This window comes from Callospermophilus lateralis, chromosome 7 (assembly GCF_048772815.1).
Source record: "Callospermophilus lateralis isolate mCalLat2 chromosome 7, mCalLat2.hap1, whole genome shotgun sequence".
Taxonomy (NCBI): Eukaryota; Metazoa; Chordata; class Mammalia; order Rodentia; family Sciuridae; genus Callospermophilus; species Callospermophilus lateralis.
This window is the reverse complement of record NC_135311.1, coordinates 86,491,459-86,516,817: the sequence shown is the minus strand read 5'-3', so window position 1 is coordinate 86,516,817 and position 25,359 is coordinate 86,491,459. Positions and strand designations below refer to the sequence as shown.

Below are 25,359 nucleotides of genomic sequence, written 5' to 3'. Positions count from 1 at the left end.
AGGTTTGGGTGAGTTCTTTGAAGGTTTTATATGTAATATTTTATGTGTATTATTCTGTGACAAATGCTTTGTTACTTTGGATAAGTGCATATACACTCAAAGCCAGAAAGCCCCTATGATATCCTTAGGACTCGTAATCCAGGGGATTTTGGTACGCACCCATTGGAGCAATACTATTATTTTATCTATTTGGGGACTATAAGGAGACACTTCATTAATGTTAAATCTAGATTTGTTTCAGTTATTTTCGCTTTTCAGGTCTTAGGTGATATTAAGCCAAAGTTGTGTACTTTGTTTATGTAGCTCTCTTCTTTCTTAATTAATTATTCTTCCCAATTTCCCTTAAGATGGTGAGTTAAAGGATAACTGTTCTGATGTAAATATTTGTTGTTTTGTGAAAGTAAGAAAGAAAGCATATACAATGTGTTTTACTTATAGAAATGACTTTATGTTTTTTAGGTACTGAATTCCTTCTTAAATGATGGTGTATATTTGATGAATTGGACCCATAGATGGCAGGATGGTACCATTTAGTTCATATTCTTAAAGAAACAGACATTGAAGAATCATCTATTCTGTTGCTCATATTCAAGAAGCAAAACACATAGATGAAAAATAACAATAAAATAAATAACTCTGAGTCTCAAACTTTTACTTCATAAGGGATTTTCAATAGTTGGCACACTGTCATCATCAATTATGATTTTTTTAAAGTTTTTTTTTTTTTTTTTTTGCCCTGAGGGCTGATCTACACTGATCTGCAGAATAGTCTTTCTCTTTACACTTCTAATTTTTCACTTTTTTTAAATGCAAAAATGCTTCAGAATTTTTTAGACAGATGATCTAGATGATGAGAAATCTCCACCATGTGCTTTATTGTATTTTTCCACATTTTTTTTGCTTCTATCTTAGTTGACAAGGTATACTCTAGCTAAAGTAACTTAAAGTAGTCCCACTGATGAAATCACTACAATTTCTACTTAAAAAAAATGTAGTCCCTTTTACAATTACAACCTAAAGCCTGAAAAGAAAGAGTTTGAAGATGACTTTGTGTTAAATCACAGGCCTTGCTAATTTCTTCAGGGCCTGAGAAAGATGTGAAAAGAGGCAAAGAAGCTGGAGATGAGGAAGGCTTGTGGAAAACCAGCAGGCAAACAAATTTATGTAACTGAAGCCCAAGTGTTGTGCCTCTGCAGTTCAGGTTCATGATCACACACAGCTACTGGACCTGCTAATGAGCAAAATGGCCGGAGAAGACCAGCTTCAGGGCATCTAAACACAGCAATGGTCTCAACTCCTTCCTAGAGTGGCATCTTTATTTCCTAGCTCTTTGCTTCTTCATCCACATATTCAACTTTAATCCATGGAAACTTATCTTCTACTCACAGTTTTCCCCAGAGATCCTCTGGCACAGATCACCAATAACTGTCCAATGGTCAGGCAGAAGTTGACTTTCAGACTTTCTCTGGCCTGACGCAGCAGCAAAGGACACTGCTGCCCCTCCATCCTTCCTGAAATAGTTTCCACCCATACCTTCCACAGCACTGAACCTCCTCTGGCATCTCCATTCACACTGAATCTGCATCCTTCTAGAGGATGCCTCTCCTCCTCTATCTGCTCTTCCATGCTGACTTTATTTCTATTTCTATCCTTTGTCACCTTTTCATGTCCATGAGAAATAAAATTTACTCACATGATTCAAATCACCCCTCCATTCTGATGACTTACAAATCTATATCTCCATTCTGAACTTTATATTTAGCTACTTACTGGGCATTGCCTTAAACTGGATATGTCTAAAATTGAACTTATTCTCCTCTTTCAATCTCTACCTCCTTTTAAAAACTAAAAGCCTGAATCCTTCTCTTAAGTTCTTATTTGGATTAATGTCACCCCAACTAAACATTAGGAATTATATAGCTTCCTGCAACTCCCTTTCTGTTCTCTCAAATTTGGTCATCAACTCATATCTCCTAATTCCGTCTCAACTCTCTCACGTCTGCTCTTCTTTCTGTGCATTTAGTTTCTTTTGTTTTTATTATTCAAAGTTTTAGTATCTGGGTTTGTCATCCAGATCGCCTAAGAAAGTCTTTCAGAAAACAAATCTATTCATATCATTCGTATCTTTCAGTGATTCTCCAAATCCAGAATAAAGTTCTTGTCCTAATCCATGCCAACTTGTCTAGAGTCATATCTCAGTACTTTTTTTCTCCTTGTTCTTTAACCATATGGAAATACCATTGTGTCTTCAAACACATTATTTCATCCCAACATGTCTTTACATGAACTGTTCCATACTAGCCATCCCCTTGCTTGCTCTTTCACACCATTCTCATACCAGGATCAACCCAATCATTTCCTTAGCTCATGTGGCATCTTCTCTATAGCTTTCCTTGAGTCATTGAAAGTTCTGTTTCGGAAAAATGAGACAACAATGGCTAAGATGTTATAATTCAAATATCAATATTAGATACTCTGGATGAGAGTCCATTCATTATCCTTGAGATTTAGAGCGTCTTCCCTACCTCAGCATAGTACCATTGTCTATATTGCTTTAGATTTGCCTGTTTTCTTCCTTCCTTCCTCTCAGCTGTCTGAGGACTCCTTGAGATTGGGATTCCAGGCCAAAATCTAGCACAGTGCTGTGCACATTGTAGGCAGTCAATATATATATTTGACACATTATCAGTTAATGAATTATCTGGATCTCAAAATAGAATTGTGTTGGTTCTGCCTTTACTCTTTGAATCTCCTATCCAAACTGCTACACTGCAGGTATCATATTTAATCTTGAATTACTGCCACAAAGTCTGGTTAATGCACTAAGAAAAGGATGGGATTAAATTAGAAGCTAGATCTGGTACATTACTTCAAGTATAATGGTTTACAATATTGAATGCCTTTCTTTGTCCCGGGCTGAATGATAAGTGTATGAATGAAACATTCCTAGTAGTTAATATCTTGAAAGGGGGTTGTTATTATCCCCCTCATTTTTCAAATGAGTTAACTGAAGATTTGGAATTTAGGTACCTTACACGAAGGCACACACAACTAATGTGTGAGGCGTGTGATCAACCAAGACCTACTTGACTCTCACTATGTGAAATGCATACATACCCCCATTCACACATTCTAAATCGTTGTGTTTTCTTTGTGATCATCTTAGTTATGACCTGCAGTTGCCATTTATCTTTTTGATGATCTAGAAAATGTGAGTTATTACAAGCGAGAAGTAGATTGTAATAGTTACAATAGATTGTAAATCTCAGGGTTTGTCCTAAGTAGTTTGAATGAACAGCTGATTCCTAGTGGCTACCACTTTGTTGGAGTTTGAGTGCTTGCTACTAATCAGCATTATAGCAGGTAGCCCACACTGCCAGTTACCCTGACTTTGACTTATTAACTGTTCAAGGACACAAGACACAAAAACATGAAAATTTTCTTATTCAAAACATATACCAAATAACACCATCTATAGAGATGGTGGGTCCCTTGGTATCTACCTCCTTTTTCCTGAACAAGGATATGGGCAAGTTAGCATTATAACCTATAGAAAGCATTGACCTGTAACAACTGAAAGAGGTTATTTAGAAGGTCACAGGACAATGTTGGATCAGTTTAGGACTTGTTTCTAGTCTTGGATCATTTTTCTAAAGGTTGAGCACTTTTCTCCTTCAGAGACTTTGAAGATGTGAGAGGAGTTCTTATGGAAGAAGATATGGACATTTATTTTTAAAATAAATTTTCATATATTAAATAATGTCCTAATTATTAAAGAAAAGTTGATGAAAACATATAGAAAGGACAATTATTGTATCATAGAGATTTACATTTTGAAGAGCATGTTGTAAATGATACAAATTATCTCTGACTTTCTTGATAGTTTTATGTTCATAAAGAGTGAAGTGTATTAGTTAAAAGCCTGGACTCTGCAGTCAGACTATCAGAATTCAAGTTTTCACTTTGTCACTTACCAACCACTTGGCCTTTGGCCATATTTATATTCTCTCTGTAAGTTTCCTTATCTGTAAGAGGGGAATTGTAGAATCTAACTTTAAATTATGTGAGAATTAAACAAATCCACATAAAGAAATTAGAATAGACCCAGAGTAAGCTAGCAAGTGTTGTTTGTAATTACAGTGATATTGCCTTGTATCTCTGGAGGTTGCAAGTACATATTCTGCAGCTGAAACACAGTTTACTCCTTCATTTACTCATTAATCCATTAATTCAACTATTTAGTGTTTAATTCATTTATTCACTAAATATTTACTAATCACCTATTAAATAGCAGGCACTGTGCTTGTTGGTAGGGGAGATAAAACTGTTTATCAGACATTGATTCTTCTCAAAGAACTCATGGTTTGGCAGAAAGATTAAAACTATACAAAAATAACAGTGGGGGTAGGGATATAGCACAGTGCTAGAGTTCCTGCCTGCTTTATGTGAAGCCCTGGGTTTGATCCCAGCACCACAAAAAATAAATATAATAATTATTATAGTACAAATAGAAATGCTTAGTGCAATGAGTACTTCAAAGGTGCATATGAGAGTTCTAAATAAACAGGAATTTCATCAAATATCATGGCTATGTTTGTAAATTCACACAAGATTTGTACATTTTGACTTTACTAACAAAATTTAAAAAGAAGTTTACTGGCATGTCCTGCATCTCAATGGACAGAAAATCAGTGATAGAGATTATGAGAGTCCATCCTAAATATTCCACATTTAGAAGCCTTTTGGCAGCATATTATTTTCAAATGATAATGTTAAGGTTGTTAGAATAAAATAGTCATTTTAAATAAGTGACATTTGTTCTTAATTTGTCACATTCATTAATACTTCAGTTTTGAAGAATCAGGATGTGATTTAGAAATTTAAATAGCAAAAAGTTAATATGTTATAAAGCCTTAATTTTTTTTTAGCCTTTTAAATTCATTGATTCTTTTAGGCTCTTGAATATTTAAACTATGTAAAATATTAATAATATACCAAAGAAGTATCAATATTTATATTAAATTGGAATTCATACTGTTTTATAACATCTTCAATGGTTTCCCTTATTCATAATCATACTAAATAAATCATTTTCAAGGACGACACTAGAGCAAGCATATTACACTCTAGTTATTGCATGGCAAACAATGTCTTTCAAAATTTAATATTAAGAAATATCAAGCTAAAATAAAAAAAAAACCTGTGATATAAACTCATATATTTTATTTCATATCTAAGACATGGCAATTCAAAGTTCATAAATCATGAAACTTACGATAATATATTTCCCATAGTAGGAACATTATATATTCTATCCCTGTTTCTACAAAATGGAAAAGATCATTTCTGTGATGAACTGCAGAGCATGTGTATTTTTCAGGGATAGCTTACTATCACAGGATGCTGATATAAATATACATGTCAGGTTACTGTAAAGTATTAAAGATAAATAAAAGGGTAATTCAGATAACTTTGTGGGATTGAACAGGGTGCTCTAGTTTTCTCTGAGCTTTATAAGAAACACACACTTTGAAAATTAGAAATATTTTATAGTTGCAACCATTTTTTTTGCTTACTTGGCTTCTAAAACACACTAAAATTAATCGAAGAGGAAAACGGTATCAGGTTCTCTCCCTTTAACAGGTCCTTGTGTTTGCTCTCTTATTCATTTCTAGTTTTCAGGAACTAGCACACACTAGCAATGAAATATTTATTTTAGTGAGCTCTTAAGCTATATTCCAAAATACAGGCTTGAGTACAAATGTTATCTGTATGGATTAAATATTTTGTCCACCATTACTTACTTACTATTTCATCTTATTTATGGCTTATGAAATTCTGGCTATCCAAAGATGAATGTCTAAAGAAAACTAACCAAGAATAAAGCAAGCCATAAATAATTTATGCTTCAAGATAACACATTTAAAAAAAAAACCCAAAATACAAACAAAACCCTATTAAAGCAGCTGTCCTCATTCAGAAGTCACATTTCTGTTAGCCCTATTATTTATGTATTTTTTTTTTCCTTAGCGCTAAGATATTTTTCTATGCACATGTAGACTCCTGTAGGAATTACAAAATTTTACATGTCTCTATTGTTTGGGGACAAGGTTTTCTGTGTGTAAGGGATGTGTCACTTCAGAATGAGTTCTACAACGTACATTCCACTCTTAGGTTTCATCTATGCCACTGTATAGGCGCTGGGAGGCCCTAGGAGCACTTCTTCAGCACTGTATTACTTACGGTTAAGAGGCAGGCTCGCATTGGTTGTGCCGAGCTTGTTGGCAGCCACACAAGTATAGTTGCCGAAGTGCTCCTGTGTCACGTTGGTAACAGTGAGAATGGATCTTGTGCTAAAATTTTGAATAATAATTCCTTGTTGGCCATTGAAGAGCCTAGAAGACAAAATAAAGTCTAGGTAAATATGTATCGTGAACATGAGTTTCACATTTACCTTACATGGGGTAGGTATGCCAAACCATAGGCAGTTTTGATAACACTGAGGTTAGCATACAGATGATAACAATGTAATTATATTTTCCTTGCATTGGTAGACTGGAAGGAGGAGAGACTGCCTGACAGCTGTGGACTGTTCCTGTGGGATAATTTGTGCTACATAACAAACAGAGCTTGGATATCCACAGGCCCCGTTGATGCACTGTTTTGTTTTATAGGAAATTAAACACAGCATAGTGATAGTAACTCATCTATTAAAGTCAAGACAGAGAAAATGGAAGTAGATAAGAAGATGCCACTTAAGTTAGAAACTGATGGTTTCTAGGCAAGCTGGTTAGCGTATGTCTAGGCTGGTTCAGGTAACATAATTGGCCAAATCTCATGAAACTTAACCTTCCAACTATGATATTTATATTCTAAGACCAAAATCAACATGACTTTACTATTGCCATGGAACACCCAGATGGACAATTTCCTGGGTGGACATTAAACCTAGGAAGAGACAGTAGTATAGTGTTTAAAAGCTGAGTCACATCTCTACCATGTTTTCAGAATGTGCCCAAGAAAGTGCTTAAACCTCTCTGAGCTTCAATATGGGATTCAGTTTAACTTGATTCTACCCTGACTTACTCAACAACTTCTCTCCACACTTAGCACCAGAGACCCTTATTCTCAGGTAGCATGGCTTCATGTCAGCACCTGTCATATCCACTCATTCTTTGTCTTCTTAATCTTCTCCTTGTCTCTTATACACCTTCTCTCTCTGCCAGTTCCCTCTTATGCAGGCCCACCTTAAGACCTGTCTCTTTTTTCCTGTTTCTCCTTAAATGACTCTTCCTTCTCTGTATTCTTTTCTTGCATTGTTCCCTCCAGCAGCTTCCATGTAAATAAGTTTTTTTTTTTTTCAAAACAAAAAATTGAATTGTTTTAAGCTCCTCTAAAGGTAAGACGATGTGAATATACTTTCTCTGATATTTGAATCATACCTAGTCCTTTATAGTGGTATTTAGACACAAAGTAGCACAAAGGCCAATAAAGTCCAGGTGATAGTCTCCCAACACAGGTGTTATTAAGTTCCTCTTCAGTGGTCTCTTTAAGATGTTTTCTCTCTAAACATGAATTCTTCTGCAATGAGGATGCCAATGAGACGTTAACTTCTCCCTGACTAATCCCAGATTTATTGTGAAAGAGACGTACTGATGACAATATGGGCTATGTAAATTCATAGTACAAATGTCATGCTAGATTACCCTTTTCATTCATTGTGTTCAGTTTAGTACTAAATGAAGATACTAATAAATGGCATCCCCTGAGAGTGTAAGGTGAACTCCTTTGCCATGTGTAACTTGCATCTGGATTTAGATAAAATTTACTATAGTTAAATTCAGATTAAAATAAGTAGTCATACTTGACTACTCTGGGAATAACTTGTAGTTCATATAATAGCTGAATCTGACTTATTGAAAACGTAAATTTTAATCAGATAAACAGAACTTTGAGTTGAATAAATATTGAACAAAGTTCAGCTTAAGCAATAAATCTAATGATGCCCAACTCTGATAAAAGAAAATAGGGCATCAGATATCATGAGTCTGGCAGCTTTTTCTCCTCTTTCTCATATTTCAAGACTCTAAAAATTTGCTCTAATGTCCCACAGCATTTATTGCATAATTTTGTGCATTATATTAATAACTTTGTTTGTATCTAAGAAGTATACATTAGGCATAAAAATCACAGTTTTGTTGTCCTGACAGCTTAAGTATTATGACTCAAGTCAGTTTGCCAACATTTCTATTGTAGATACATTCCAGAACACTTAGGAACCCCCTTGACAGCAAACCCCTATTGTACCCCTTCCCTGAAAAAAACAAGATTGCTGTGGTGCTAAAAAATTAAGAAGGAGTTGATCAGATCTTCAATGATTAGACTCTGGGTCTAGCCCAGAAACTCCATGTCAACTTCAGACACTCCATCCTGCTATTGGCTTACACGCCCAATGGTTGTCTTTCTGAGTTGGATTTTGATTCCCTGCCCTTAAATATATCTGAAGGGAAAGCTTCAGATGTTGCTGAGTCACACGGTGCATCCATACTCTGTTTGGGAAAGCCTGTTTTGGACCTCTGGCCAGCAGTACTGTGTGTACCTTTAACCGAGTGTCACTTAGCGCTCCAACCCCAGCTAGTCAGGTCAGCCACACGGGTGATTATGGGCAACAACAGCAACAACAACAAAACTTCCCTGGAGGGTTTTGTTTTCTCAGGGGAACTTCCTGTCTGAGATTATCAGAGAAGTCCAAAGCTTTCTTATCAGAGAAGTTAAAAGCGGACTCCTCAGATATCACTCAAGACCCTACCTTTACCGGCTAGAGGACTGGGAGGGCCTTTGCAAAGCTGACTGTGAGGGCAAGTGACTTCTGAGATGATGTACATCTCCAGAGGATGCACTGTAATTTTCTTGAAAGGATCTGGGTTTGGGACTTTCTTAAATATTCAAATCAATTCAGAAAATATACATTCCATTGTTATAAAGATGAGTTCTATGGTGACTGATTAGGGACTAGACAGGCAGCACATGAACTCTGCCCTTGAGAAGGTCAAAGTCAAGCAGAGGAGTCAGACATGGAAAGAGGCATTTACTATAGATAAACATACCCACCCTGAGTTATTGGTTGTAGAAATTTGAGCCACACCTGGAAGTAGGTATGTCCTTAATCTGATTAAAAGCACATAATAAAAATGTTCTTTAATTGATGACATTTCTTTTTGAAACAGATTATTCCAAGATAACTGTCAGTAATGATACTGTCTACAAAAAGAATCATTCTCATATTGACTTACAGAATGAAAGATGCTGTCCTATAGCCTTTTATTTTTTTTCTAATTTTTTTTTTTTTTTTCTACTGAGTTAGGAGTTAGACATGGTATCCCTTTCTCTATCAGCATGTGGTGCTTACTTGGAAATACCTGGTCACTCTTCTTTGTTGCATTTTCACCACAGGGAATGTGGCTATAGATCCTTCTATTACTGTAGACCCTGCTGTCCTCTGCCTTCTGACACCAATAGAAGTTTGTCTCCATATCGAGGACCATTTCTCTTTTTCTTCCTTTGTCTCTTGCCAATGTCTCATAAATCTGTAAACTGCAGGCTATTTGCTTTGCCAGCAGATTCTGCCAGCTCATAAGTGACACAGCCCGACCCACTAACTAGTTCTGAATTAGAAGAGTCCCCCTATATTTTTTAGTGTCAGTCAAAAGTAGCACATGGAAAGCATGCTAATAACTAGAGATACTACATTTCAGACTCATGAAATGCTTACAGTCTTAACTCCTGCAGGCTGTAGTTATCAAGATGACTAGAAGAACCTATAACAAGATCACTATAGAAAATCTGACCACATAGCCATGAGTACCAATGTTAGGATTGCAAAAATAAATGTACCTTATTCATTTTATATATAAATCTAGCTTCACTCAACATTTTGGGATTATTGTTCCCTATCTGTCTTTCTAGGTCAGGAATAATAATAAACAATATAGGCTCTGCATTATAATTATATTTCTAGTCTTTTCAGTGTGAGGAAGAAGGCTTTCTATATGTGGAAAATGGTAGTTGTTCTCAATACACTATAGCTGAAGTTATCTTATACTAAAAAAAATTTCAGCACTATACCCCCAAAATTTTCAATGTTAAGATTATAAGAAATTGGGCTGGGGATGTTGCTCAAGCAGTAGTGCACTCCCTGGCATGTGTGCGGCCTGGGTTCCATCCTCAGCACCACATACAAACAAAGATGTTGTGTCCGCTAAAAACTAAAAAATAAATATTAAAAATTCTCTCTCTCTCTCTCTTAAAAAAATTGTTTGAAAAAATATTATAAGAAATTAACATTCAGAAAACATGTAAGCATTTTCAAATGTATATATCAATTAAACTTCACAACAATTCTAGAATATTGGTGCTATGTAGTCCTGTTTTAAAGATGAGGAAACTGAAGTTTAGAGAGATGAAGCTAATTTATCTTTTACCATCTGGTAATTAGCAGGTTGAAATGCAGGTCTTCTGACCATGGTATCCTCTTACAACAGCAGTTAGTATTCAAATCATAAGGAGTAAACATGGATATTTGAAGTTTTGAGTATTTGCGTTTGGAGATAGAAGTCAGAAATTTTGGTGCTTTAAGAAATTTGATTCTTAAAGCAAACTGAGGCAGAGAAAAAACAAAACAAAACAACAATGGATCTCAATAGCCAACAGGTGTGTGGTATCTATGCCAAGAAAGTCAGGTTCCATCCAAGGATTGAGCGTAATGGGGTAGAAAGTCAAACAAAAGGCTTCAATTCAGCTAGCTATCTGGATGAATCTGTCAGAGGACTCATGACTATTTGGTGCTTAATGATGTCTTATAATAAAGCTTCTCAAAGTCACTCTCATCAGCCTCTAGGGGAGTCAGTTTCTTGGACTTCTTGAAACCTGAGATGAGAAGCACAAAATGGGTTTTCCCCTCCTTTCTCCTCCAACTCCCTCCCAGTCCACATATCCTATGCATCAAACCCTATTATGGTTTGCTTTCCTTCCCCAGGTTTACTAAATATTTGCATGGTGGAATATCTCACCTCAATGTGGATACTCTGAATGTAATCAAGAATGGCAAAGAATGCAACTTTAGTTAGGGGATAAGAATGCAATATTCTAGAATAATTCTAAAATCCTGTCTAAAGTTCAAGTTCTAGTGATGCTGTAGAGTGATTGCATTGTGTCTGACTTGGCCAAACCATAAGCATAATATCAAATACTTTTCTTTCTAATCTTATTTCAGTTCTAAGATTTCATATATCTGTGTGATTTTTGATTAATGTCCATCTTTCCTATTAGAGTGTAACTCCTTTATGGCAAGGTTTCTGAAGGGTTTTGCTACTTGTTGTATTCCAAACACATAGTACAATAGTGCTGGGCACTTAATAGGTAGGGACACAGTGAGTGCTGCATGCTTGACTCCCCATGTATTATGCTATTACATATTTTAATTCTTAGTTTTTTCATTTATGAAATGGGAAAAATGAACCCAGGAGCAAAATGTTAATGTAAGAATGTTTTAAAAATATATAATGTGTAATATCTATGCACATATATATCAAGTGCGGGAGGCACTAGATTATGATAGGTGATATTATTGTTCGATGATAGGGTCTGTTTCTTAGACAGAACAGATACATTTCCTCTCAGATGGCAGCCAAATATTAAATATTGAGCATACAGGAAATTATTTTTAAAGAAAAGATCTAGAGAGTGACTGAAAAGATCATGGCATCATGATTCCAAGATGTGCCAAATTCAGTACCAATTACATGCACATTATCAACCTCATCTAGACTTTTCACAGATGTGCAGGGTAGATAACAGAAAAATAAGAGTAAAAAGGGGGAGGAATAAGAACTGCTGGAAACCAGAGAGAAATGAAAATTTATGTGAACGTGCTGCTATAGCAACCTATTGGTTTATTGTGTAGCTGGATACTTAAGGCTTGAAAACAATATGATATCATTTATTCCTAGGAACAGACTGAAGAATATCATGCATCGCTGTCTTAGCCCCAAGGGGTATCTATCTTTAGTTGTGCATTTGAATAAATTAATGTTATTATAATACATTAGGATACTTTAATGATTCTAGACTTTATTAAGCTATTTAAAATGTATGTCTTGTTTACTTTATCAATTTTAATGAAATTCATAATTTTAGATAAGAGACTTTTGGACTGCTTTACTTGTGACAGTTTGATTCGCAGAGGGAGGATCATCCCTTTTAACCCTACATCGAATAAACAAAGGCTGCAGTGCAGGTGACAAGCCGCCCCTGACTGCGGTGAGTTCCCGTATCCCTGACAACCTGGCCTGCAACCTGAATTTCTCCCCTCTGCTTGAACTGCTTTTCTAATATCAATATGTCCATGGTTTTAATGTCAAGTTTCGCCCCACAGAATAATAACACAACCATTTTGGAAAGATTACGTTTACAACAAAGGAAGACAGAATTGAGCGACAGAATCCACTTTCCTTTCCCCAAACATAGGCTGGGTTTACAATGTCCCACAATCTAAAGTGACAGGATCTAGCTGTGTGAATATTTTGTTTTCCATCTAAATACTATGTTAGGTGTTTGGGATGTGATGGTGAACAAGGAGAAACCTCGCTCCCAGGTAAGAGTTTAAAAGTGAGATGGGACAAGTAAAAGAAGCTGAGGATGTTTTAATAAGTGCTTTGATAGAGCTACCTCCCCAAATAGACAAGGCTCTGAGTGGCCTTCCTGGAGAAGGGGGCATCAGCATGGAGAGGAAAGGACTAGTCAGTGAAGGCAGACAGCTCAGGGGAGCCAGGGATGGGATCGTGTGGAAAAGCTCTTCAGCAAAGGGGTCAACATGTGAAGAGGCATGAAAGGAAGCAAGCATGTGCAACTTGGGAACTAAAACTCTCTCACTATGGCCAATGGTTCAAGTTGTGAGGTGTAGAATAACAAGATTCATAGCCAGAGAGGTAAACAGGGGCTAGAGTGTGAAGGCCTTCCATGCCATTCTGTGCTGTTAGAACTCGGTCCAGGGACAGTAAAGAACTATGAACAGGCCTCATGTATAAAGTGATAGGGTCAGATATTTATTTGTAATGATCACTGAATTTTAAGAAAGCAACCAAATTCCAGGTGTTTACTGGTGGACTCTATATGCAATATTAATACCTGGATTCTAATCTGTCCTACATCAAACTCATCATGGTTCTTCCCACACCATTTTTCTAGTTTCAGCCTCCCTCATGGACTCACCATTCTCACTGTATTGTTTGGATAAAAAGCTGAAATTATCTTCAAATTGTCTTGCCCCATCTAATTGGCTACTGAAATAAATAAACACTACCACTTCTCTCTCTTGCTTTATAGTTGCACAGCCTATACTCCAGTTTGAGCCTTATTTTACCTCTCCCATCCATTCCCCCAATTGCCTCAAGAAACATTCTGATAGGAACTGCATTGTTTACTACTTTGAGAAACCCTTCAATAGCTTCTGAATGCCACAGAAACCAGTCTGAATGCTTTACCACATTTCAGACTGTTCAAGCCTTTCTCTAAGGTGCCTTGCTAGTCTTACTTCTTATTACACCTGAATTCATATGTTGCATCCTAAGGCATTAAAAAAAAATCTCTATACAATGCTGACTTGAAATTGATCATGTTCTTCCCTTGCCCATGATTATTTTCAAACCTTGTAATGGTCGAAAGTATTATTCACCATTTGATGTCCAGTACGAAAGCTACCTTTGTCCTGAAGCATTCTTTAATCCTCTGATTTGAACTGAAGGGACTCTTTCTGTGCACTTTCACAGGACTTGACTAAAAATTCCCTGAGGATTTTCTAAGTGCTTATTTCATTTTGTTGATTTTTATGACAAATTCTAAACTCTCTAAGTCAGGGAATGCAATATGGAGTTGGTCCACTTTCCTCTTTGCTTGACTGGCCCAGATTTTAAACATAATAATATGCATTTGTATCTCATATGGACATGTGCTGTCCAATTTCCAGTTGAGGAAATGCTGTCAGTTGCTTTGCATATTTATTCTTTACCTCCATGGACTCCACGGGAATGATGAGACTTGTACTGATAAGACACTGATGGTTAAAAGGAATGAAATACCATCAGAATCACATTACATTACATTACATAACATTACATAAAAATAAGATAACACTAAAAATGCATGATCCCTCAATGCAGGAACTTATTTGCTTTTCAAATTTTCAAATTATCTCACAGATGATAAGTGCCCAAGGCATATTTGTTGAATGAAGAAGTAAAATCATAAGTTAGCAGGAAATTTTTCTTTTCTTTTTTAGACCAGGTCTTGCTTACTATGTTGCTAAGGTTGGCCTCAAACCTCTGAGCTCAACCCATTCTCTTGCCTCAGCTTCCCAAGGTGCTGGAATTAGGGTGCTTGTCAGAGCACCCAGCCCAGGAAAAATACACCCTTCTAAATCAAAACATGTAACTTCTAACTTTCGTAAGAATGATCTTATACATGAAAAGGTGAAAAGAGAGAGACAGATAGAATATATTTCTTGTTCCTTCTGTATAATCAAAGTTGCAGTGTAAAATATAGGAGACATCCTGACATGGGAATCAGAAAATTTTATTTACTTCCCATTCTATTCTTAGGGATAGCTTATTCCTTAAGTATAAACTGGTTGGAATTATGCAAGGAATGGGTGAGATATGTAAGTATGTTGTAAGATTGCAAAGTCAGCAAGTAGGGTAAAAGTTGCATGCTGTTAAAATTGCCTTTGAAAAGTTCTTAAATGTCTTATTTTAAGCTACCATACTTTATAACAGTCTCCAAAATGGAGAGCAAAAATCCTAAAATAAGTAGAAAATGATGTGTTAGATTTTGAGAAAATAACAAGAGTTCATTTATACTGTAATTTTATCTCATTTTTATAGTTTTGTCTACTGTATGGCATTTAACATTTATAATATACTAGGATACAAATAAGTAAAAAAATTAGAATGTGTGTATTCTTAATTTTTCCTAAAATTAAATTAAATTACATTTTATTCATAGGTATACTACAAAAAGCATTGCTGACCATTGCTTGTCCATTATTGAGGAGCAGATGACATTGTTGGGTTGTTTTAGAGCTATGCTATTAAACATACACCTTCAATGTTAGACTCTCACAAGGAAGGGACAGATGCATACACTATTTGAGATATATGAGAGTGAGGAGCAGCTGAAAGAGCAGCAAGGTATGGATTTCCCATCATGTGTATTTTTCCAGCTTAGGTACTGAGTAAAACACCAAGTTGTGCTCTGTATGGTACTTTACATGTTTATCTTCTCATACTTTTTTTTTTAATTCCTCTCTCAAGTAGCACCCCAGTTGTGAAGAGTTGACTCTTTGTAAGTGAAATATACAATGTAAATATTTTGCAAAGCTACCATATATGACAGTGTTTTGAAAGTCCTAGTGCATTATACAAATGTGGTGAGTTCATAATTTTTGCGGGGGAGGGTACCAGGGGTTGAACTCTGGGACACTCAACCACTGAGCCAAGTCCCCAACCCTATTTTATATTTTATTTAGAGACAGGGTCTCACTGAGTCGGCTTAGCGCCTCGCTTTTGCAGAGGCTGACTTTCAACTTTCGATCCTCCTGCCTCAGCCTCCTGAGTTGCTGGGATTACAGGTAGGCACTGCCGTGCCTGGCATGAGTTGATAATTTTGACATGAATAAAGTACATGAGAAAGAAGATAACTGAAGACCCAAAGAAATATTTTAACTCATTCTGCTGATTTCCTTAAAAATTTAAGTAGAGAAGACACTCCTTACTAAATTCTTTCAACAGATGAAATTTATGGACTGCCTAGACAGTAGGCAGGAGGAGTTGGGTGCAGTGCAGTGGTGCCCGCCTGTAATCTGAGTACTTGGGAGGCTGAGGCAGGAGGATCGCTAGTTCAAAGTCAGCCTCAGCAAAAGCGAGGTGCTAAACAACTCAGTGAGATCCTGTCTACAAAAAAAAAAAAAAATACAAAATAGGGCTGAGGATGTTCCTCAATAGTAGGATGTCTTTGGGTTCAATCTCCCAGTACTCCCTCCAAAACAAAACAAAACAAAACAAAACAAAAAACAGAGTAGGCAGGAGGAGAGGAATGGTCACTGACATAATTATGATATCTCAAATTATTACCTCTGTAAAACCAGGAATGAAAAATCATCACTGTCTAACATGAAATCTCACATTCACCTGGTCATCTATGTGGTTGATTGTAGGCCCTTTCCAGTCTACATACTGTCTCCTGATATATATTATGTATGTTTGTTCATGCAGGCTTTATATACATAAGCATCTTATCCTTTTCGCCAAGGTAAATTGGTAATAGTTATGACATTTTCTCTAAAAGTGTTGTAAAGAATGATTTATAAATGCATGGACTAAATTTGAACCATGCTACTTAAAAAGTCAAGATAGTATACTTGCCATACTATCAAATGCAAAAGATTCCATTTTTAAAATGCATGTTAGTTTTTGACTAATACATTGATAATTTTTAATGTTTTATTATATGTTTTTCATTCATAAGAGAAATTTCTATTTATAATATTTATAACTTTTGCATCCCTATCTTGAATTATGATGAAGGATTAAAAAAGAAACAATGTTGAAATTGATTTCCAAAATGCATTGCTATAATGGGCCCTTTGCGTAAGATCAGGCAAAGTGAATAAAGTTATATTTTAAATTTAATGATTTAGTTAGCATTTTATTTTAATTGATGAGCATTTATTGTATATATTGGGGGCTACATTGTGATGCTTTCATATATTTATATATTGTGGAATGACTAAATCATATCCGCCCCATAAAAACTGGGAGCAGTTAAACTGGCCATAAGAAATCAGAAGGTGTAACTTTCCAGGTGTCAGGTTTGAATTTCATGAAATCAAGAAGAGGAGGGAATTCATCCACATAAGCATATAGCAACACTTTGATCTAACACAAGATTGTAATTCTGACTTCACAAAGTGATACATCACTTCCTCTTTTGAAATACTCTTTGACATGTCAGTCTATTACAATGTATGGTTTAACCTTAATCCCAGGAGACTGTACTGTTATTAAGCAATAGATTAATTTAATTTTATATCATTAGAGACATTTTTTGGCTTAAAGTTACATTGGATGTTCTAGAATTGTCCTTTTATTGTATATAAGGAGTATATTTCTTCTTATCAATCATCTCTATTTTTCAAGAGAAAAGGTTAAATTTTTGGCACTCCTTATAATGGATCGCCAAACTCTGATTTTACTAATCCTAAAATGTATAGACAGCAAAATTAAGACTACTGGGACTGTCTCTGCTAGGTATGCTGAAAGAGATTAAAGAGTTAAATAATGACTACCTTATTCAAAAGAGTAATATTTTAATAATAACCATATAAATTTAGTCAGTGTCAAAATGCTTGTCTAAACACTGCAATAAACTAAATCAAATGTCTGATATTTCTAATATGAAAAACAATTAGTCTATAATAGAGATACATTAGGAGCCATCTTTGAAGAAGGCATCCAATAATTCTTATCTCTTGATGTTCATGTCCCTGCATTGTCCCCTCCCACATTAAAAAGAGTTGTCCTGAGCAGCAATAAGATATTGCATATATAACACAGCATGCCTCTGTGACCAGGTCATAAAAGATAAAGCAGCTTCTACTTTGCTATCTCTGGAATCACTAATTCTGGAGGAAGCCCATTGCCATGTTAGGAAGACATTTAGGTAGCCTTATGAAGATATCCACATGGCAATTACCTGAGGCCATCTGCCAACAGCTATCACCAGCACTAGCTTGCTGGGCATATGGGATGAACTCACTGAGAAGCAGATCCTCCAACCCAAACCAGGCCTTAGTATGGCCAGCAGCATGTGGTTTCTTGATGACAACCTTCTGAGAGCCCCTGAGCCATAACCATCAAGTCAAACTACTCCTGGACTCCTGACCACAAGATCTGTTAATCTATTATATTTAAGTTTACTTTGTTAATTAGTGATAGATAACTAACAATGACAGCTGATACAAGGGAAAGAATGTGGGGCTGTGAGGTTGACAAATCTAAAATGTGTTTTGAAAGCAACTTAAAGTGAATGCTCTTGGACTGGTTATTTTAACTCCCCTGTGTCTTAAATTTTTCATCAGCAAATCTTAACTCACAGAGGTGTGTAGAATAAATGAGAAAAAAAAAATTTAAAGACTTGGAAAGTGTTTTTTTCTCCTTAAGAATATAGTTCTTTATTTTCTTTAAAGTGGGCTTAATTTTATAGAGTTTCTTTTTTAAAAGGGTTTCAAGCTGATTATTTTCAGCACATAGAAAATGGACTTTACAGGGTGAAGAACTGCATGCAAAAAAGGCTAGGGATGTCCAGGCTCAGCCTTTGTTTTCTGTATATTTGGATGAAATTCTGACTTTGAAAAACTTGATTTAAAATAAATGTATATTTATTAACATTTCCTAACATGTAAAAAAAAGTGAAGTAAATTATTTTTGACTCTACATGTAAGCTCAAAGAGGTGTGTAGAATAAATGAAAAAAAAAGAATTTAAAGACTTTCAAAGATCTCTGGGAAACAGAACTCCTCCAAAGCTTGCAAAAAACTCTTCCTCCTTCTGACAGGGTCTCTGACAGCATCTCGCTCCTGGACAGGGTCTCAAAGATCAAGAAGACAATTCTGAAATGTGTTGTATCTGTCTCTGCCATGTGTGCACTTCATTCCATTTTTTTTCTGTGTCCTTGACTAAATAAACTGGGAAGTTGTGAGTATCTGTATAAGGAGTAGCCTAGTTTGCAAACCCATAATCGAACTGAAATGCCTATACCTTTGGTATTTATCACTGACATTTCCAATTATTTTTGATAAACTCTGCAGAGCCATGACCTACACTCAGTGCCATAGTAGAAGGGTTTAATCCATGGGTTCTTTTGCAAGATTTCCTAGATTTAAATCGCACCTCTGCCACTAACTTGCAAAAACTTGTACAAATGACTTAAAAAATATGCTGTGTTTTGTTTTCCACAAGCAAAATCTAATAAAAATAATAGTATATTTCTCATCAGTTTGTTATGAGAATAAATGTTAATATTTGTTAGCAACTTAGAATACTAGCTATTCAAATAGCAATAGATAGTTTTTCCTTTTGATGAAGTAACTATTTGAATAGCCTGGAACTTGATAGTGAATCCTTAGGGAATATAGTCACAACCATTCAGCAACCAGAGTCCTTCTCTCTACATATACTTTGCATTACAATAGTTTGGAAAGGAAATTATTTATAAATATTTGAAAATTTGAATAATTCCTTATATAAAACTGAGAAAATGATAAATGCATATACTTCACTCAGAACTGAAAACATGTTTGCCTTTCAAAAGTGCATCTGATTTTCACAGCTGCTAGATTTTCCCTAGGTGTGTGAGTGTGTTGGGGAAAACATTGACTGGGGAGAACCAATCTATTTTTTCCTTGTTAGCAAGTAGTTCTTAAACTTTTTTTAAAAATATAATAAAAGCTGTAGTATGTCATCCCAGTAGGAAAAAAAAATCACTGAAGCTATGATTATGGGTACAAATAGGAACCTTGCTATATACAGTGTAGGCCAAGAATGTGGACTGAGAGTTATTGCAGTCTTTTTTTTTTTTTTTTTTTTTTTGACAATGGTATCTGAATTTAGAAAAGGGAAAGGGAGATACAACAGGAAAAAAAAAATCCAGGACACCAAAGTATTGGAAAAAATTTGGCCTTTAAGAAAGGAGCTCTCACTTGGGTGACAAATAATTCTGATGGTTACCTATTATTCCATTAATAACATATATTAAAAATGACTTTGGGAGACAGGTAAAGTAATGTAAGTCAGTGTATTTAAACTCTTTTGTAGGGAACTGGGGGTTTGAGGGGTATTGCAAGGACATGCTGAGAGGAGCTGTAGATAGGTGGAACTGAGGCTTCATTCACCCCACATCTATCAGGGAAGTGCTATGTTCACAGATACTGATTCTCAAATAAGGTAATGTTTGAACAAAAAGTTCCACACATTTCAAGTTTTGAGAGCACTCTACTGGATGTGTGTACATGTAGATAATCACAAACTGACCATTTTTCAACCTGGGTTATGAGGATCTGACAAAGGCTATATTTGAAGACTTAGAATGTCATAGGTGGAATGGGGGTGACCACAGATCATTTAATCTCATTCTCAGTATTGTAAAAATATACCACAAAGCCCCAATTAGAATTAGCAAAGAGCATGAATTAATTAGTGAAAAGAATAAGAATTGAACAACCCAAATTATAAGAGGTTGCAAATAAAATAGCTGCAAAAATTTAAGGTAAACCCACAGTGAGGTATTCAGAGCATCAAGTCCAATGTTAAAGTGGGAGACTGTCTTCCACAAACCACTTTTTGATTCCAATTTCAAAATCAAAGGAACTGCTTATCGAATCCATTTTTACCTATCATGGCAATTGTAAGTCCTTGTGTGATTTTGCCAGCTTTCTCTTTGGATGTTAGTTTCAATTAATTTTGAGCTAGGATCTGAGTAAACAAACCCCATTCAACTCAACTATATGGAATTGCCAATATTTGGCTTTTCTGATTTTACTAAAATATGGCAATTTAATATGACTCAGCCTAACATTTTTCTTGAATTTGTCCCTCCCTAACTTTGAAGCAAGCTATGTGTAGTATGGATAATAATCCTTACGTCTGTATGACATCTTCTAGTTAGCCAACAGCTTCCTAGAAGCCTTGATAAGAGCAGTTGAAGAGGTATGAATGAGCCTACTGGTTCAAGGAAGAAGAAAGTATCAACCCTTGTCTTTTCTTGTTCAAAAGCTCTTACCAAGACTTGTGTGGTTTCTCTAGGGTACCATCATACACAGCTGACGTTAGCGTAGCCCCAAATCCTCTGGTTAGTTCTTTTAACTATGTATTTTATCTCCTCTACAGACTCCTTCGTGATAGAGTATCTGAAACACAGTGTCCTGTTACACAAAACGTTCCACTGTCTTATGGGAGAGTCAGGCAGGTGCAAGGGTGGAGGCTTATCAAGGAAGCCAGGCGGAGCCCGCAGCTCCCTTGCATTTGAAGTGCTCTTGTGACGGCTCTGCTCAAGTCCTTTAGAGCCAGGTTTACTTCCCAAGTAAACATGGTTGTCAGGAAGAGGCTTGGTGTGCTGGTTCAGAAAGGAAGCAAAGAAATGACAGGCATCGGCGCTGGGGGATTTGCAGGCATTTCTGAGATTATATAAACCAACGTGGATTTTTCTTCTGGATGCTATGAACTGCTCATCCCTCCCACGTGGGCCCCTTCCGTTTGCCTGCTGCTGAGAATCATTCAAGCCAGTTAAAGAAATTGCTTAAAGTAAGTATCTGAAACACAAACACATTAGCTCCCAGTGCTTGAAACACAGTAATAATCACAAAGTCCTTACTTCTTCTCTCCTTTGTACCACTCAAAGGCCGGAGGCGGCACACCTGCACCTTCGCACCTTATCAATCCGCTGCGTCCGGGGATCACAGTGCCCGATTTAATTTCCTGAATTGTAGGAGCAACTGAAAATGAAAAAAAAAAAAAAATAATAAAAATAAATAAAACCTGGTTGGTAAGGGAAAAAAAATAATCTGCAGCAAAAATATAACATGCATATATTTTTATTCCTTCTATATTCAAAGCAATCTTATACCCGATATGCCAATGCATCACATTTGCAGTATTTTATGCTTGGAACACAAGACCAGTCATTTTCAGCTTCATTTTTCAAGTTGGACAATAGATGAATGTTCACAGGGAGCAGCAGAGTAAATGCAATACATTTTGGTCTTACTTCCTGTTGGAAAAATGGCATGGTGAGCGGAACACTTCATCTGTACTCCAGTCAAACTACACTTCGATAACAGCTCTCGTTTATTGAGTAATCACTAGGAGTTAGTCAATGGACCAGGTGCTTTATGTTCCTGATTTCCTCACAGTAATTCTCTAAGCTCGATGGTATTGTTCCCGTTTTACAAATGTGAAAATGGAAGTTCAGAGAAGTTAAACAATTTGTCTAAGGTCACACAGCTAGCTGAATTTGTACTTGAAGTTGGCCGGGTTGACGCAGGCCTGGACCCTTTCTTATTCTATTTTCCCCTACTTACTTCCTGGGTTTAGCAATTTAGTGATTTTTTTTATGTGCTTTCAACTATGTGGAAACTGCTTTTCTCCATTTCCACAGATTCAATGCCTATTTTAGGTGTCATGGTCTCCATATTCTTACTTCAGCTGGAAATAGCTGTCCCTTCTATGAGTCTTATTTATGAGTTGCTCATGCCTTACACTTTTGCTTTTCTGTTGTAATGATTTCATGGATATGGGTAGCTTCCTAGTTAGCTCCTGATGGAAGGGTCAATATCCAATTTATCTTTGCACTTTTAGAAATCAAAGCATGGTGCCTAGCAGAGAGTGATGCTTAAAAGCCTTTTGTGTAACCCAGCTGTTCCTTTAGTCATCAGATGGTTATGGAGCCACCAGGAGGCGCCAGGCCTTTCTCAAGGGACAAAGCAATTCCACTATCAGCCTTATTCCAGATGAGGTCGGGATGAGGAGACAATAAACAGCAGGTATAAGGACACAGAAGTTTGAGTAAAAGTCAGAAGGTGATAAAATTATAGTAAAAACAGAAACAATAACAGCAGACACCTTACAACAGCGAAGTAGGAAAAATTAGGGCAAGGAATGGAATGTGGTGTTTTAGCTGGTTATCTGAGTAGGCCTCACTGAGAAGGAAGGATTTACAAACGGGCTGAGTGCAAAGGAGTGGTTTGGAGAAGGCCTTACAGGAAAGGAGAACAGCTTTCTGTAAGAGCCCGGCTGAAGCAACCCTGCTTTGTTTGTGAAATACCAAGATCAGTGTGGCAGAAGCAAGGAGAAAGAAGGGAATGCGACAGGGGTCAGGGCCCAAGAGAAACAGAACAGGAGTCCAGGTGGGACCTGGAGGGCCATGTTCCTGGTGTGACTTTTAGTGAGTGAAATGGTGAGCCACTACAGAGGAGGGGTGAGTTCCGCTTTGTGCTTTGGAAGGAGCCCTGTGGCTGCTACGTCGTCGTGGAAAGACATGGGTGAGGCCAGGATGGAAGAGGAGGGACTAGTTAGGAAATTGCTGCAAGTAACTGAAGTGATGGCAGCTCCTGCAGAGTGGCAAAAGGTGGTGCAGAGTGGCTGGGACCCAGGCCTGTTGGTGATGGAGCCCCGAGGACCCCTTGACTGCAGTGAGAAGTGAGAAAAGGAGATGATGAGTCAAAGTGACTTCAGGTGGCTGACAGGACTGCAAGTTTAGAAGGCTGTCACTGAGAGGGGCAGTCTGTCAGGGGAAGAATTTTGGAGAAGATTTTAGGCCATGGATGATATGTCTTTTCATAAACATTTGCTTTTCTACCAAGCTTTTAACATAGCACACGTGTTAACTAACACAATGGGAGAGAGTTCAGTACAACTGGATCCTGGAAAATGCAAATACCTGCTTCACTTAGAAACATGACCTGAGTAACTGTGTGCTCTGAATACAGTTAAGTTTCCTTTGGAAAGCAATGAAAAAAAAAAATAGGGTTTAATGTTTTTCAATATGTGGTGAATATAAAACCTGGAAATAAACCTTCATATAATAAAACATTGTCTTTTTTTTAATACCCTAGTAAATTCATCACTTTCTATTAAGGGTGATTCTTCATTTTTAAATTATTGCACCTCTATTTTTTCTATGGTATTTTATTCTTAATAGTAAAGATTCAATTTAAATAAGGTTCCAGAAAAAAAATCACAAATACCTATTTTTATTAAAGTACTTGCTAATAACTTGGTGAAAAATAATGGAAGAATGTTTATCAAAAATATTTGAATGAGGGAAGATTGCAAGCTAAATACACACACACACATACAAACACATAAAAATACACACAAATACAATGTAAAGAATACTTTAGCAATTTTTAATTGTTTTGTTGAGGGAAGAATCATGTCCCTTTGTAGAAAGCAATAAAACCTATAAAATATAACTATAAATAAAATTCCACTCATCTGTCAATTAGTACGACACTGATTTCCTTGTAAAAGGTACAGGTAAGATTGTATTTTTACTATTGTTGTTGCAGGCTTTCAACTTGCTCCTTGTCACACTAACAGGCCGTAATCTTTCATGATATCCAACTATTATTGAAGATGAAATAACCATATGCAACAGGAGATCCATCACAAGCTTCTATTGATAACCTGGTTAGTTTAATTACTCTCTTGTTTGTCAAGGGGGCCATGACTCATTACAAACAAAAGCATGAAATCCGGAACATTGCCTGAAAACCCAGGCGTAATGAACCGATATAAAAATCTAATTTGTCATTAAAAGGCTTTTATGCAGTACAGTGTGCATATGGCTTGGCACAGGGTGCTTTACCACACAAGTTAAAGGGACCTGATCCTGTTTTCTAGGCAGTCATGAAATGCTGATGCACACTGTGAAAGAAAAGATACCTAAAATGTCACATGGAAGCATGCATAAATTGTGAATCAATAATTAATAATGATACACATAAGAAAATGTCCTAAGAACATTCTGTGTCGTAGAGAGTTCAAGGGCTATGGGCACTAGGGCAACCAGTGTAGATAGGGGATTGGTGTAGATTGATTTTGTGGCCAAAATTACAAATGCAAACCTAAGACTCTATTGAATTTTCTTAGTACATAAAAATTCATATTACTCTTCATCTTTTGGAAATGACTGAGAGGAAGAGAATTCATATACTTATTTATTCATCATTTCTTCATCAGTTCAATAAATATTTGTAAAAGAGACTACATTAGTGAAACATAATAATATTCCCTCAAAGAGCTAATACAGAGTGATACAATCTGAGATGAAAAAAGCAGGGCAAAGGAATAGCAAGGTATGGAGCAGTCATGGAGCTAGTTACTTATAAAGTAATGTTTGAGTCAAGCATTAAATGATGTGATAATAATAGTCATGTGTTACTTGCAGGAATTAAGGTCTTAAGTGAGAAGCATATTTAGGTGGAAACATGCGTTTAAGTTCAGCATCTGTTTAAAGCACAGAAAAGTAGTCATTTTTGATGGCTTGAGTATCACTGAGAAGAATCCAGTAGAAATGGTAGTTTGGCAGCTGGGGTCCAGATTTTGTAGGTCTGGTAGGCCCTGGTGAAGGTTTTGAATATTACTCTAAGTAAGTGATATTTGGGAGATTTTGAGCACAAGAACGATAATTTGATTACAATTGTATAAATTGTATTTGACTGTTCTATGAAATGTAGTTTGCAGAGAAGCAG

The 25,359-nt window shown here is 36.3% G+C and overlaps 1 protein-coding gene across 1 annotated transcript in view; it reads right to left on the bottom strand.

The window, feature by feature from the left end:
• Negr1 (neuronal growth regulator 1) overlaps positions 1–25,359 on the bottom strand; it is a 786,904-nt gene that overhangs the window by 165,327 nt on the left and 596,218 nt on the right. Inside the window, exons 5-6 of the mRNA XM_076862295.1 lie at positions 21,480–21,600; positions 6,244–6,395 (exon numbers count right to left, since the gene is read on the bottom strand). Coding sequence (XP_076718410.1) covers positions 6,244–6,395; positions 21,480–21,600 — 273 coding nt within the window. The remainder of the gene's footprint in view (positions 1–6,243; positions 6,396–21,479; positions 21,601–25,359) is intronic.